General features: G+C 45.2%; 1 protein-coding gene across 2 annotated transcripts in view; it reads left to right on the top strand.

Moving 5' to 3' along the window:
• LRRC26 (leucine rich repeat containing 26) overlaps positions 1-10,745 on the top strand; it is a 68,365-nt gene extending 57,620 nt beyond the window's left edge. Inside the window, exon 3 of one of the 2 annotated variants that reach the window (XR_003942509.1) lies at positions 9,286-9,366. Coding sequence is in view for 1 of the 2 variants with exons in the window: in XM_030206588.1 (XP_030062448.1) it covers positions 9,286-9,602 (317 nt within the window). In the remaining variant the exon portion in view is untranslated. Of the gene's footprint in view, positions 1-9,285 lie in introns of both variants that reach the window. The other variant, XM_030206588.1, reaches the window with a different exon arrangement.
• The last annotated feature ends 1,996 nt before the right edge of the window (positions 10,746-12,741 follow it).

The raw sequence follows: 12,741 nt of genomic DNA, 5'->3' as shown, positions 1-12,741 counted from the left end.
CTCCACTGGCAGCCGCAGAGGGTCGTCCACTGAGAGCCTGATCAAGTCCGCATACCAGGGACGTCTGGGCCAGTCCGGACCCACCAGGATTATTCGGCCCGTATGCTTTGCCACCCGGTCTAGTACCCTGCCCAACATGGGCCAGGGCGGGGACACATAGAGAAGCTCCTGTGTCGGCCACTGTTGGAGAAGAGCATCTACTCCCAGAGATCGAGGGTCCCGTCCTCTGCTGAAAAAGCGATGCACTTGGCAATTGGCCGATGACGCCATCAGATCTAGACTCGGCTGGCCCCAGCGCTTCGTGATGTCCAAGAACGCCTGAGCCGATAACTGCCACTCTCCGGGATCCAAGGTATGGCGACTGAGAAAGTCCGCCTTGACATTCATGACTCCGGCAATGTGGGCCGCTGACAGCTGTTCCAGGTTCGCTTCCGCCCACTGGCATAGATCCATGGCTTCCTTGGCTAGAGGGGCGCTCTTAGTACCTCCCTGGCGGTTGACATAGGCCACAGCCGTGGCACTGTCCGACAGGACCCGTACTGGCTTCAACGCCAGTACCGGGAGGAACTCCAAAAGCGCCAACCGAATGGCTCGGAGTTCCAGGAGGTTGATAGACCACTTTGCCTCTGCAGGAGACCAGAGCCCCTGCGCTGTCCTTCCCATGCAGTGGGCTCCCCAGCCCGTCAAAGAGGCGTCCGTCGTGACGACAATCCACTCCGGGGTCACAAGAGGCATCCCTGCAGACAACTTGTCTGTCTTCAGCCACCAGCTCAGCGCCTTGCGCACTGCTGGGTCCAAGGGAAGGCGCACAGCATAATCCTCCGACACCGGAGTCCAGCGCTGCAGCAGAGAGTGTTGTAGTGGTCTCATATGAGCCCTGGCCCAGGGCACTACTTCCATCGTGGCCGTCATAGAGCCCAACAGCTGCACATAGTCCCAAGCCCGAAGCGGAGAGGCTACTAGGAACTGGTCCACCTGAGCCTGAAGTTTGACAATCCGATTGTCCGGCAGGAACACTCTGCCCACTTGGGTGTCGAATCGAACTCCCAGATACTCCAGGGACTGAGTCGGGCGCAGCTGGCTTTTCTCCCAGTTGATGATCCACCCCAGGGAGCTCAAAAGAGCAATCACCCGGTCCACAGCTTTGCCGCACTCTGCATAAGAGGGGGCTCGGATCAACCAGTCGTCCAGATAAGGATGGACTTGTACTCCTTCCTTTCGCAGGAAGGCCGCGATGACCACCATTACTTTGGAGAAGGTCCGCGGAGCAGTAGCCAACCCGAACGGGAGGGCTCTGAACTGGAAGTGTCGGCCCAGGACTGCAAAACGCAGAAAGCGTTGATGAGGAGGCCAGATGGGAATATGCAAGTACGCTTCCTTGATGTCCAAGGATGCCAGGAACTCCCCTGCCTTCACTGTCGCTATAACAGAGCGGAGAGTCTCCATGCGAAAGTGCCGAACTTTCAAGGCCCGATTGACCCCTTTGAGGTCGAGGATAGGCCGTACAGAACCTCCTTTCTTTGGTACCACAAAGTAAATGGAGTAACGTCCCTTGCCAAGCTGATTTTCTGGCACTGGAACGACCGCACCCAGGATAATCAGATTGTCCAAGGTCTGCTGCACTGCCACAGCTTTGACCGGAGACTTGCAGGGAGAGAGTACAAACCCGTCTCTTAAGGGTCGGCAGAACTCTAGCTTGTAGCCGTCTCTGATGACTTCCAGCACCCAAGCGTCTGAAGTTACCCTGATCCACTCGCCCAGAAACGAGGACAGGCGTCCTCCAATCTGCACTGGGCCATGGACCAGGACCCCGTCATTGGGTACGAGACCCTGGGGGAGGACCGGAGGGCGCACCTCCGGGACTGCGGTCTCTGTGAAAGGAATGCTGCTTGGGGGAGAAGTTCCTCTTAAAGGAAGAGGGGGCAGAGGAGCCCGACGTGCCCGGGCGGTACCGACGGGCTTCCTGAAACCGTCCTCTGGAGATACCGGGGCGAGCACTGGCCCGAGCCCTGACCTCTGGTAACCTCTTGCCCTTAGACGTGCCGAGATCGGTCACAATTTTGTCCAGCTCGACCCCAAAGAGCAGCTTGCCTTTAAAAGGCAACTTAGCCAGGCGGGACTTAGAGGCGTGGTCAGCAGACCAATGTTTCAGCCAAAGCCACCGCCGCGCAGAGACTGTCTGAGCCATACCTTTAGCCGAGGCTCTCAAGACATCATACAGTAAGTCTGCCAAATAAGCCAAGCCCGATTCCAGGGCCGGCCAATCAGCCCTCAAGGAAGGATCCGAGGGGGAAGCCCGCTGCACAATCGTCAGGCACGCCCTGGCCACGTAGGAGCCGCAAACTGAGGCCTGCAAACTTAAGGCAGCCGCCTCGAAGGATGACCTTAAGGCCGCCTCCAATCTTCTGTCTTGGGTGTCCTTTAGGGCCGTGCCACCTTCCACCGGCAACGCCGTTTTCTTAGTCACCGCAGTGATTAAAGAATCCATGGTAGGCCAAAGAAAGGCCTCCCGTTCACTTTCAGGCAAAGGATAGAGGCGGGACATAGCCCTAGCCACTTTGAGGCTCGCTTCCGGGACATCCCATTGAGCCGAAATTAAGGTGTGCATGGCATCATGCACGTAGAAAGTTCTAGGCTTGCGCTTCGTCCCCAGCATAATGGCGGAGCCAACAGGGGCTGAGGGAGAGACGTCCTCTGGAGAGGAAATCTTCAAAATGCTCATGGCCTGCACTAACAGGTTGGGCAAATCCTCTGAGCGAAAGATCCGCGCTGCAGAGGGGTCATCCGCTCCATCCGAGCGGGAATCCGTCTCCTCCAAGGAATCCCCAAAGGACCATTGGGAGAACTCAGATACGCTGCCCTCATCTACATCAGAGGAGACAGAGTCCTCTAAGGCCTGGGAATCCACCCGAGGGCGTTTACTTCCGGGGGCCTCAACCCCTTTATCGGACAAGGGAGAAGGGGCAGCGTTTTGCATAAGGAAGGCCTGATGCAGCAGCAAAATAAACTCGGGGGAGAAACCCCCCAGACTGTGCACTTCAGCAGCCTGGGCCACGGTCCTAGACGCACCCTCAACCGGCGCTCGCAAGAGCGGGGGAGAAACATGCTGCGCATCCAAGATGGCGTCCGGTGCGACACTCCGCGAAGGAGCCGCGCGGGAAGAACGGCGCTTAACTTTAGCCACTTTTTTGCCGTCACCCAAATCAAGGGCGGCCATGGCATTAACGTCTCCCAGCTCAAGGGCGGCCCAAGAAGAAGCCGTCCGAGCAGAGTGGCCGGCCAAGATGGCGGAGGCGAGCAGCGGGGGATGGGCATTTATGGCGGGAAAAACTGCCGCACCGGAGGAAGACCCGGGACACTGACCGGCCTCCGAACTGACACCCAACAAGGGCGAATCAGACTTTAAGACCCCCGCATCCCCGCTAGAAGCGCACACGCGGTCCGGGGAGCGATTCTTCGCGCCCTCGCCCTCCGACGCCATAGGCCACGTGGAGATCGATCGGGGAACCCCCTGCCTGCTATAAAAAGGTAAAAATTACCTGCTTCTCGCTCCGAGCTGTAACGACCTGGTGTCCCAGTGAGTAGCTGCAATAAACGTTTAAATAAACGTCGAAATAAACGCCCTTAAGGACGCCCCCAATTTTTTTTTTTTTTTAACAGAGCCAGCGGGAGGGGGGAGAAAAGGAGGGACCTGGCGCCACCAGGTTTGCACTTGCTCAAGAAGAGCCCTCAACCCCAGGTACTCAACAAAACCTAAAAATTAGGCTTGGAGACCTAGCCAGAGCTGCTGCTGTGTGTGACCACCACCTGCTGAGATAGAGAACATACTGAGGAGTTTCCGGCAGCACATAACCACATATAGGGAGGCAAAAGGATTGCTCTCTATCTCCACCTGCTGGTAGATGGACACAACCCTCCAGTCTATGGATTGATCAGCATGATGATATGGAACAGTAAATTCAAGTGGTGGAGTTTTAGGCCAGTAACCCTTTCTCTCTTAAATGAGATACAGAGGAAGAGAGAGAATTTATTTCATTTAAATACATATCTTCCAATGTCAAATTTGGGTAATCCAAAACAACATTTCATAGGGGAAATTCCTAAGTCCCTTTGGGGTACAGTCCTGACTGTTAGTGGTCCCCTCTCGGGTCCCACCCATAAATCCATACTCTGTCATAGAATTTATGAGAGAGAAAGCTTTTTCTTCCTTCAGTAAGGTACAGTGTCCTCTCTCCCCACATTCAGCACATACAGATCATGAGGCCTTTCACCCCTCCATTTCTCTAGTTCTCTGTAAACATACTTCATCTCTAGCTCCTGCTGTACTTATATATCCACATTTGCAGATCAGAACTTTACAATTCATTAGAATTCATTAACAATTGAAACCTTAGTATCTTGTTTAGCAACATGAGACAATATATGAGATACCATAGAATACCAAATACTAAGCACAGGAAGAAGAAAAAGTCCTACTCGAAAGCAGTCCAGGAAGTGTCACTGGGAACAGTTCATTTCAGTGAACTGTGAACATAGCTTATTATATGAACAGAAACAATATCATACATGAAACAAGCAGTGGCTTCAGTAGTGTCAATGCTGATGGTGCTAACTGAATAACTCAAAATGTATACAAAAAGTAATAATCCTGCAAATATTCCTATAATCAGACCAACAGTTTAAATGCTGGTGTAGAGTTAAACATTTCATTCAGCCCATGGAACAGGTCTCACACAACTGAGTCCCACCAAGTCTCCATCCAGCAATGTAGCTGGAGGTCTCACCGTCTGGATAGGCATACCATACCGTACTGGTGAAATTCTTCTCATATACCAGCTGGTCAGGCTGATATTTGCAACCTAGTAGTCAGGGTGTCAAATGGAAGATAACATCATGCTTCTGAAAGGTGCCAACTTAAAATAAATAAGTGGTGCTTTGAATGAAAACAATAAACATGTAAACAGAGCAGGGCAATGAGGCCTCTATCTGTGCCTTGGGTAACATTTCATTCAATGTCTGGGCAAATTTTTACCAAAATGCTATTAGCTCAATTCTATGGTCAGATTTTATGCTTTATAGTTGTTAGTGGCCTATCCCACAAGACATAAATCATAGACATATTGAACTACTTCCATATATATATATATATATATATATATATATATATATATATATATATATATATATATATATATATATATATATATATATTCATTTCTCAGACTTTCTAACTAACATACAGTGTACTTCCTCCTTCCATGTGATTTTCCACAATATGTACTGTTAATAGCAGCAAATCAAACATCTCAGCAACCTTTCACATCAAAACATGCATTTAAACCTTTATCATGGTAGTGTTCTTTTCTTTGGGCAACCAGGGTTAATCCTTTGCTTAAAATCATTAGTTTTACATACTGGAGCAGGGTGGATTCAGGTTGCAACTGGAACCTTTCCAGAACCAGCTCTAAAACATGCCGTAACCTATATATTCTGTCCAGTTTAAGAACCAGGAGAACTGGGTGTTAAAGGGGACATACATAGCTTAATAAACTTCCGTTATTAATTGTTGTATCACTGGTTGCAGACCCTTTCTTCCTTCAGAGGAAATAAGGTATTGTTATTTTTTTTTAATGTGTTCCCTTCACTCTCCTGTTTCTGTTTAGCTTTTTTTTTTTTAATGGAGGAACTTTTAATCCCTCCCTTCTGATTCCCGTTTCTGATCCATATCCCAGGATCGATTCCCTTTTCATCTTCTGTAGTGAAATTATTAATTTTACTAGTTATTTGCCTGTCTCTGACTGCATCCCCAGACCTAATTGTGCTATTAATTCTCCTCTCCACTCAACATTTTCCAATAGGGGAACTGAAAATCCTTCCCCTTCCCCTCCCACTCCCCTCTCACAGACTTCTGTGATTGTAATGTGACTCTGTGAGCTCTGGCTGCTCTGGTTCCATAGAATCCATGAGAGAGAAATCTTTTTCTTCTCTCTCTAACTTAAAATGCCCTCTATGCTCAGATTTCACACCTCTAGATCAGGAAGCCATCGACTGTGGTTTTCTGTTCCTAGGAATTCCCCTGCCCCTCCTCTATATTTTATTGTTGTTATTGCTTAAATATTCTAATTTCTAGTGTCAGCTTCTTTCATTCCTGCTATGCTGGTCTATTTCTCCCTGTGTTCCCCCTCCTATCTGGGGAACTATCTATTTTTAAAGCGGCAGTTCTTATCACAACTGTCTCTGCTCCTGTCTCTGGCCCTTTCCCTTGCAGGAATCTGGAATCATGGATCTCCTCCACTCTCAATGAAATTAGTTAAGAATTAAAAATTAAACTTCCCTCATCAAAATCTACATAAAACATAGCAATACTTACAGCAGTCGGCTTCAGGCATATTTACACACAACTTCTTAATCTAGACATTCAGCTAGATTCACGTTCCAAAAAGAGGGGGGGGGGGATTTCTCTGGAATCTCAGTTCCCTGAGGTATAGACATAGCAGGAAAATACAGAAACACAGTACACGTAATCTTATGAACATGACAATACAAAAATGCTCCTTCAAAAGGAGAAGCCCCATGCTATAAAAGGAATAATATTAGTGCACTAGAAAGATAAAATATAATGAAATCAGACACGGGCACTGTCCCAAAGGAAGTTCACTGCAGGGCAGAAGGAATATCTGTTTCAAGTAAAAGTCTTAAGAAAATGGCTGGCAGCTGATATTCCTCTAAAGGGAAAAGCCTGCGCCCGTGCAGTGTGTGCTTAAAATCCAGGCAACCTCTGCCAAAAGCAAGAAACGAAAGGCTTTGTTATTCCCAGATCAACTGCAGAAAGGGACAGGAAAAAGTTCTCTCTCTGTCTACTCTGACTCAAATGCTAACTTAAATACACCAAAAAGGCCGCTCTCTGACAATTGCCAGGTACACAATCTCCAGTTAAGCTTTACTGAGGAGAAAAACAATGAAACTCTCTTCGCCTTTGAAGTAATGTTTCCCAGATAAGATATGTAGATTTCCTTTGTTTCTACTTAATTAAAACATACCAATGCAATGAAAAGTAGTTGACCAGACTTTCTGACTAGCAAGCTTAATAAATTACCAGCATGGCCTGTAAAGGACCTCTTTTCATTCAGCAATGCATTTCTATAAAACAGGCCTAACCAATTCTATTACTTACAATAAGTTTTCTCTAATATTCTAATTCAAACTACACAAAGAATAATCTTAATTTCCATAGCACATACTCCAACATTGCTTCCCATTGTTAAACATACACAAAGTCTGGCAGCCCTTTCCATTCCTAAACACACATTTGTCTGATTCATCTACCCTTCTGTACTTCCAAAGAGGCTAATATTCAATGTTACTCCTGGGGAACCTCTGTACAAAAGTTCTGAAATTTTTGCACTATTTGTAGTATGTTTACATTAGAACATAAGAATAGCCATACTAGGTCAGACCAATGGTCCATCTAACCAAGTATCCTGCTTCCAACAGTAGCCAATCTAGGTCACAAGTACCTGGCAGAATTATTAGAAACTTTCCATTTTACCAATCCCAGGGCAAGCAGTGGTTTCCCCCTTGTTCACCTCATTAACTCCACTGAGGTGGCGGTAAGGGCTCCCGCGCTAACCTGGCTGTAACCGGGCAACACAGCACTGCCCGATTACCACCGGTTACATACTGGCGTGCTTGGGGTGGGAACTACCGCCGGGCTGCTGCAGTAGCCCGGCGGTACTTCCTTTTAGCAAGCGGTAAGCCCACATTGGGCTTACTGTTGCTTTGTAAAAGGGCTCCATAATCTTCAGTATGCCAGGTACAAAATAAGTACCTGTATATAATATGTAAACTGCTTTGATTGTAACCACAAAAGGCATGCAAGTATATCAAATCCCTTTTTTTATGTCTAAATTTTGTGCAGGCTAATCTTTTCATGGTCAGAATTTAGCCAGTCTGCAGGGCCGGTCTTAGGCAGGGGCAACAGGGGCGGTCGCACAGAGCCCCGCATCTCTGGCACGTCTGTCCTCCTGTCTTGGAACACTTCCCTGCTCTGTACCTTAACATGCATCCACATTTCAGTAGAGAGCATCAGGCAGTGGCAGCGATGTTCATATCCCGTCAGCTGCTGAGCCCAGAGCCTCCTCGCTGCTGCGTCCTGCCCCCTTTTGATGTCACTTCCTGCTTCCGCAAGGGTGGGTGGGATGCAGCAGCAAGGAGGCTCTGGGCTCGTCAGCTGATGGGATATGAACATTGCTGCCACTGTCTGACACTTTCTACTGAAATGTGGTGGATGCACATCAAGGTACGGGGTGAGGTGGGGTTCTGAGTGCTCTAATCCTCCTTTTAAAGTCTGATAAATTATGGCTTATGGTGGCAGACGTATGCGGGAGACAGGGGCAGGGGCCCCATTGGACTGGTCTGCACAGGGCCCCGCAATTGCTAAGACCGGCCCTGCCAGTCTGTGAGGGCATTTTAAACAAGAAAGTCTGTTCAGCTAACTCCTGAAGTTAGATGGACAAATCTTTTGAATATGTACCAGATAGGCTTGGTGAATACTACCTTTTACTGCTGGAAGCTGGAAGTAAACAAACTGGATGAATCTCCCCATTAGGAAGCTGCTGGATTCCTGTTCCAGGTGATCTGGATTGGTTAATGGCCTAGACTGAATGCTAGACTCAATGGGGCTGTGATATGACCCAGTGTGGCATTTTAAAAATGTTTTTAGAAGGTCATTTTATAACTATTTGCATTAGTGAAAAGTAGGCACGTTGCTAGAGTTTGAAGGTGAAAGTACACATGCACTTTTGCTAAGAAAGCTACCCCAGCAAAACCATGCACACAGATTTACACTTTGGGGCACTTGGTTTTTCAGTGAAAATTTACACACTCAAATTTGGATTCCCAAATGTACACCTTTTCCTAACACCATCTGGGAAGGCTTCTGCTCGGTGTGGGTAAACTACAGGTGGATGTTTGTAACAGCCCATTTCTGCACTGCATTGCCAATAGGAATGTCTTTAAAAGGTATCCCTGTACAGTCTGGCACCTTTCCCCATCCCTAAATATAATTAACACCTCTTCCTAACTAACCCCAAACATAAAGACTATGATATCTCTTACCCGTCCCCATAATTATGCAGGCCATAAACTCCTCACCATTCTGAAATGTAGAAACTTCTTCTTGCTGTAAATGCTTAAACCTGACCCATTTCCTATTTCATATTTTTTAATCATCATTTTAAGGATTTGTATGTGCTGGCAACTGACTCTTATCATTTTGTCTTTCAGAAAAAGATCTGATACAGTGTGCATTTCCAGAATCTCTTGATCGGTATCCTGTCATCAGTCTTGTAAAGGACTCCTTCGGCGATTGCAGACAGCACTTTGTTGTCATTGAATACCTCTACGTCCTTCTCATTGGCCTTTCCCTTTTCACCTGCAGTTTGGTCATCTGCCTAATATCTGGATCAATGGTTGTCTCATATCAGCGCATGTTACATAAGGTGAAAACCAGGGCACACATCTACAAGAAAAAGCCTACTACAGCAGAGAAGCAAACCACTGTCGGACATCAAAATCCAGTTTGTACCATGGAACTGGATTAGCCACTGAAGCTTGTTAATATTTTAGCATTGTAATGCTGCTAAGGGTGAAAGGAGATAAATTCTCTATAGAGACAAAGTCTAAAACAAGCAAAAAAATAAGGAAGGACCAATGACGTCAATGTAGGTCCATTGGTCCTTCTCTACTTGTTGCTTGTTTAGCATTGTAATGCACCAGTCCAAGCTTTCTATATTGAGATGGCTGCCACCCAGCTATGGAGAGCTGGAATTTCCCGCTGCATTAGGTGATTAGCTGGACCGTTATTTCAGTTTGTTAAAGCAGTTTTAGTTATAAATATATTTACCTTTTTAACCTTGAAAGTGAGTTTAGGAATATCTGGTGGCTAGTTAGGATTCAAAAAATGTTAAGTCATAAGTTTTTACTCTTTTAAAATAATTATTATGCTTTCAATATGAATTGTTGGCAAGAAGTCAAGGCATACATTATTTAATGGAAATATGCTCATGGAGATAGATCTATAGAAACAGAGAGGATAAATATTGCAAATGTATAAACATATGATATTATTTTCCTGACAAAATTAATTTAATAAACAAGAATACTAAAACTCTGTTCTTCAAGCTGCTGTCCTGTGGTTCTCCCAGTCACGTTATTTGCTGTGCTAGCAAGTGCTCTCTTATTTACAAATCAGAGAATTTGAGGCAGATAAAGTTTACTTTATTAATATGTTCTCTATATCACCCTTTAACTCAAATGGTAACAAAATAGTTTATAGTGATTCATAAACAATAACACATACATCCATTTACAATAATTGAAAGACAGCAATGTGCAGAAAGAAAAAAGAAATGAGAAAAGACTAATGTGCTGCCATGACTCATCAGATCTTGTTCCAATATGCCAAATGGAAATAAAAAGGTTTTGAGACCTACTTTAAATTTCAGAAGAGAAGAACACAACAAGAGATCTACCTGTACCAGAAATGGTTTTCAAGGGTGATGATGCGGAGGAACTGAAAGAAATCTCAGTGAACCTGGAAGATGTACTGAGCCAAATCGACAAATTAAATAGTAGTAAATCACCCGGACTGGATAGAATGCATCCAAGGGTTCTGAAAGAACTCAAACATGAAATTGCTGATCTGCTGTTAGTAATATGTAACCTGCCATTAAAATTGTCCATAGTACCTGAAGATTTGAGGGTGATTTTTAAAAAGGATTCCAGGGGTGACCTGGGAAATTACAAACCGGTAAGCCTGACATCAGTGCCGGATATAATAGTGGAAACTATTATAAAGAATAAAATTACTGAATACATAGATGCTGAATCTGTCCCATCAAACATGGTTTGATGGGACAGATTCAGCATGGTTTCAGCAAAGGGAAGTCTTGCCTCACCGATGTGCTTAATTTCTATGAAGACATGTCAATAAAGGTGCGTTGGTTGATGTAATGTATCTAGATTTTCAGAAAACCTTTGACAAAGTTCCTCATAAGAGACTCCTGAGAAAATTACAAAGTCATGGGATAGGAAGCAGTGTCCTTCTGTGGATTAGGAAATGATTATTGGACAGAAAGCAAGGGTAGGGTTAAATGGCTATTTCTTTCAGTGGAGGAGGGTGAATAGTGGAGTGCTGCAGGATCTGTACTGGGACCAGTGCTATTTAACATATTTATAAATGATCTGGAAATCAGAATGACAAGTGAGATGATTAAATTTGCAGATGACACACAACTATTCAAGGTTGTTAAAACACATGAAGACTGATAAATTGCAGGAAGACGTTAGGAAATTGGGAGACTGGGCATCCAAATGGCAGTTGAAATTTAATGTGGACAAAGTGATGCACATTGGGAAGAACAATCCAAATCACAGTTACCTGATGCTAGGGTCCATCTTGGGGTCAGCACCCAAGAAAAAGATCTAGGTGGTGTTGTAGATAATACGCTGAACTCTTCTGCCCAGTGTGTGGCAGCGGTCAAAAAGCAAACAGAATGCTAGGAATTATTAGGAAAGGAATGGTACTGTAAATAAGACTGAGAATACTACAATGCCTCTGTATCGCTTCATGGTGTGACCTCACCTTAAGTATTATGTTCAGTTCTGGTCACCGTATGTAAAAAAATATGTGGCGGAATTAGAAAAGGTTCAAAGAAGAGCGACCATAATGATAAAGGAGATGAAGAAAGGCTAAAGAGGTTAGAGCTCTTCAGCTTGGAAAAGAGACGGCTGAAGGGAGATACAATTGAGGTCCACAAAATCCTGAGTGGTATAGAATGAGTAGAAGTGAATCAATTTTTTACTCTTTCAAAAAGTACAAAGACTAGGGGACACTCAATGAAGTTACATGGAAATACTTTTAAAACAAATAGGAGGAAATATTTTTTCACTTAACAAATAGTTAAGCTCTAGAACTCTTTGCCAGAAGATGTAGTAACAGTGGTTAGTTCCTGAGGGAAAAGTCCATTGAACATTATTATTTTTTTTGTGTATGTGTGTGTGGGGGGGGGGGGGGGGGGGGGTTGCCGGGTTTCTGAAGCCTGGATTGGCCACTGTCGGAGACAGGATGCTGGGCTTGATGGACCCTTGGTCTTTCCCAGTATGGCGGTGCTTATGTACTTATGTACTAGTGTATCTGGGTTTAAAAAAAGGTTTGGAGAAGTTCTTGGAGGAAAAATCCATAGTCTGCTATTGAAACAGATATGGAAAAGCCATTCTTGCCCTGGGATTGGTAGCATTGAATGTTGCTACTAATTGAATTTCTGCCAGGTTCTTGTGACCTGGATTGGTCATTGTTGGAAACAGGATCCTAGGCTAGATGGGCCATTGGTCTGAACCAGTATGGCCATTCTTATGTTCTTATATAATGTTCTTATGAGGATCATGGAAAAAATTACTGGATTAAACTCAAAGAATCAAAGAAGAAAATATGGTTAGCGAAAGCACAGGCAGAAGAAAAAATGGCTAAAGATGTAAAGAGAGTTGGCAAGTCATTTTTCAGATATATTGGGGAAAGGAGAAAGGCTAGGAATGGAATTGTAAGACTGAAAGATTCTAAGAACAGCTATGTAGAGTGTGATTAGGATAAAGCAAATGTGCTAAACAACTACTTCTCTTCGTTGTTTACAGAAGGAAATCCAGAGGACCATGGTTGGCTGCCAAGGGTATTTCAGGGAATGG

This window comes from Microcaecilia unicolor, chromosome 6 (genome assembly GCF_901765095.1).
Source record: "Microcaecilia unicolor chromosome 6, aMicUni1.1, whole genome shotgun sequence".
NCBI lineage: Eukaryota > Metazoa > Chordata > Amphibia > Gymnophiona > Siphonopidae > Microcaecilia > Microcaecilia unicolor.
This window is presented reverse-complemented; position numbering and strand designations above follow the sequence as displayed.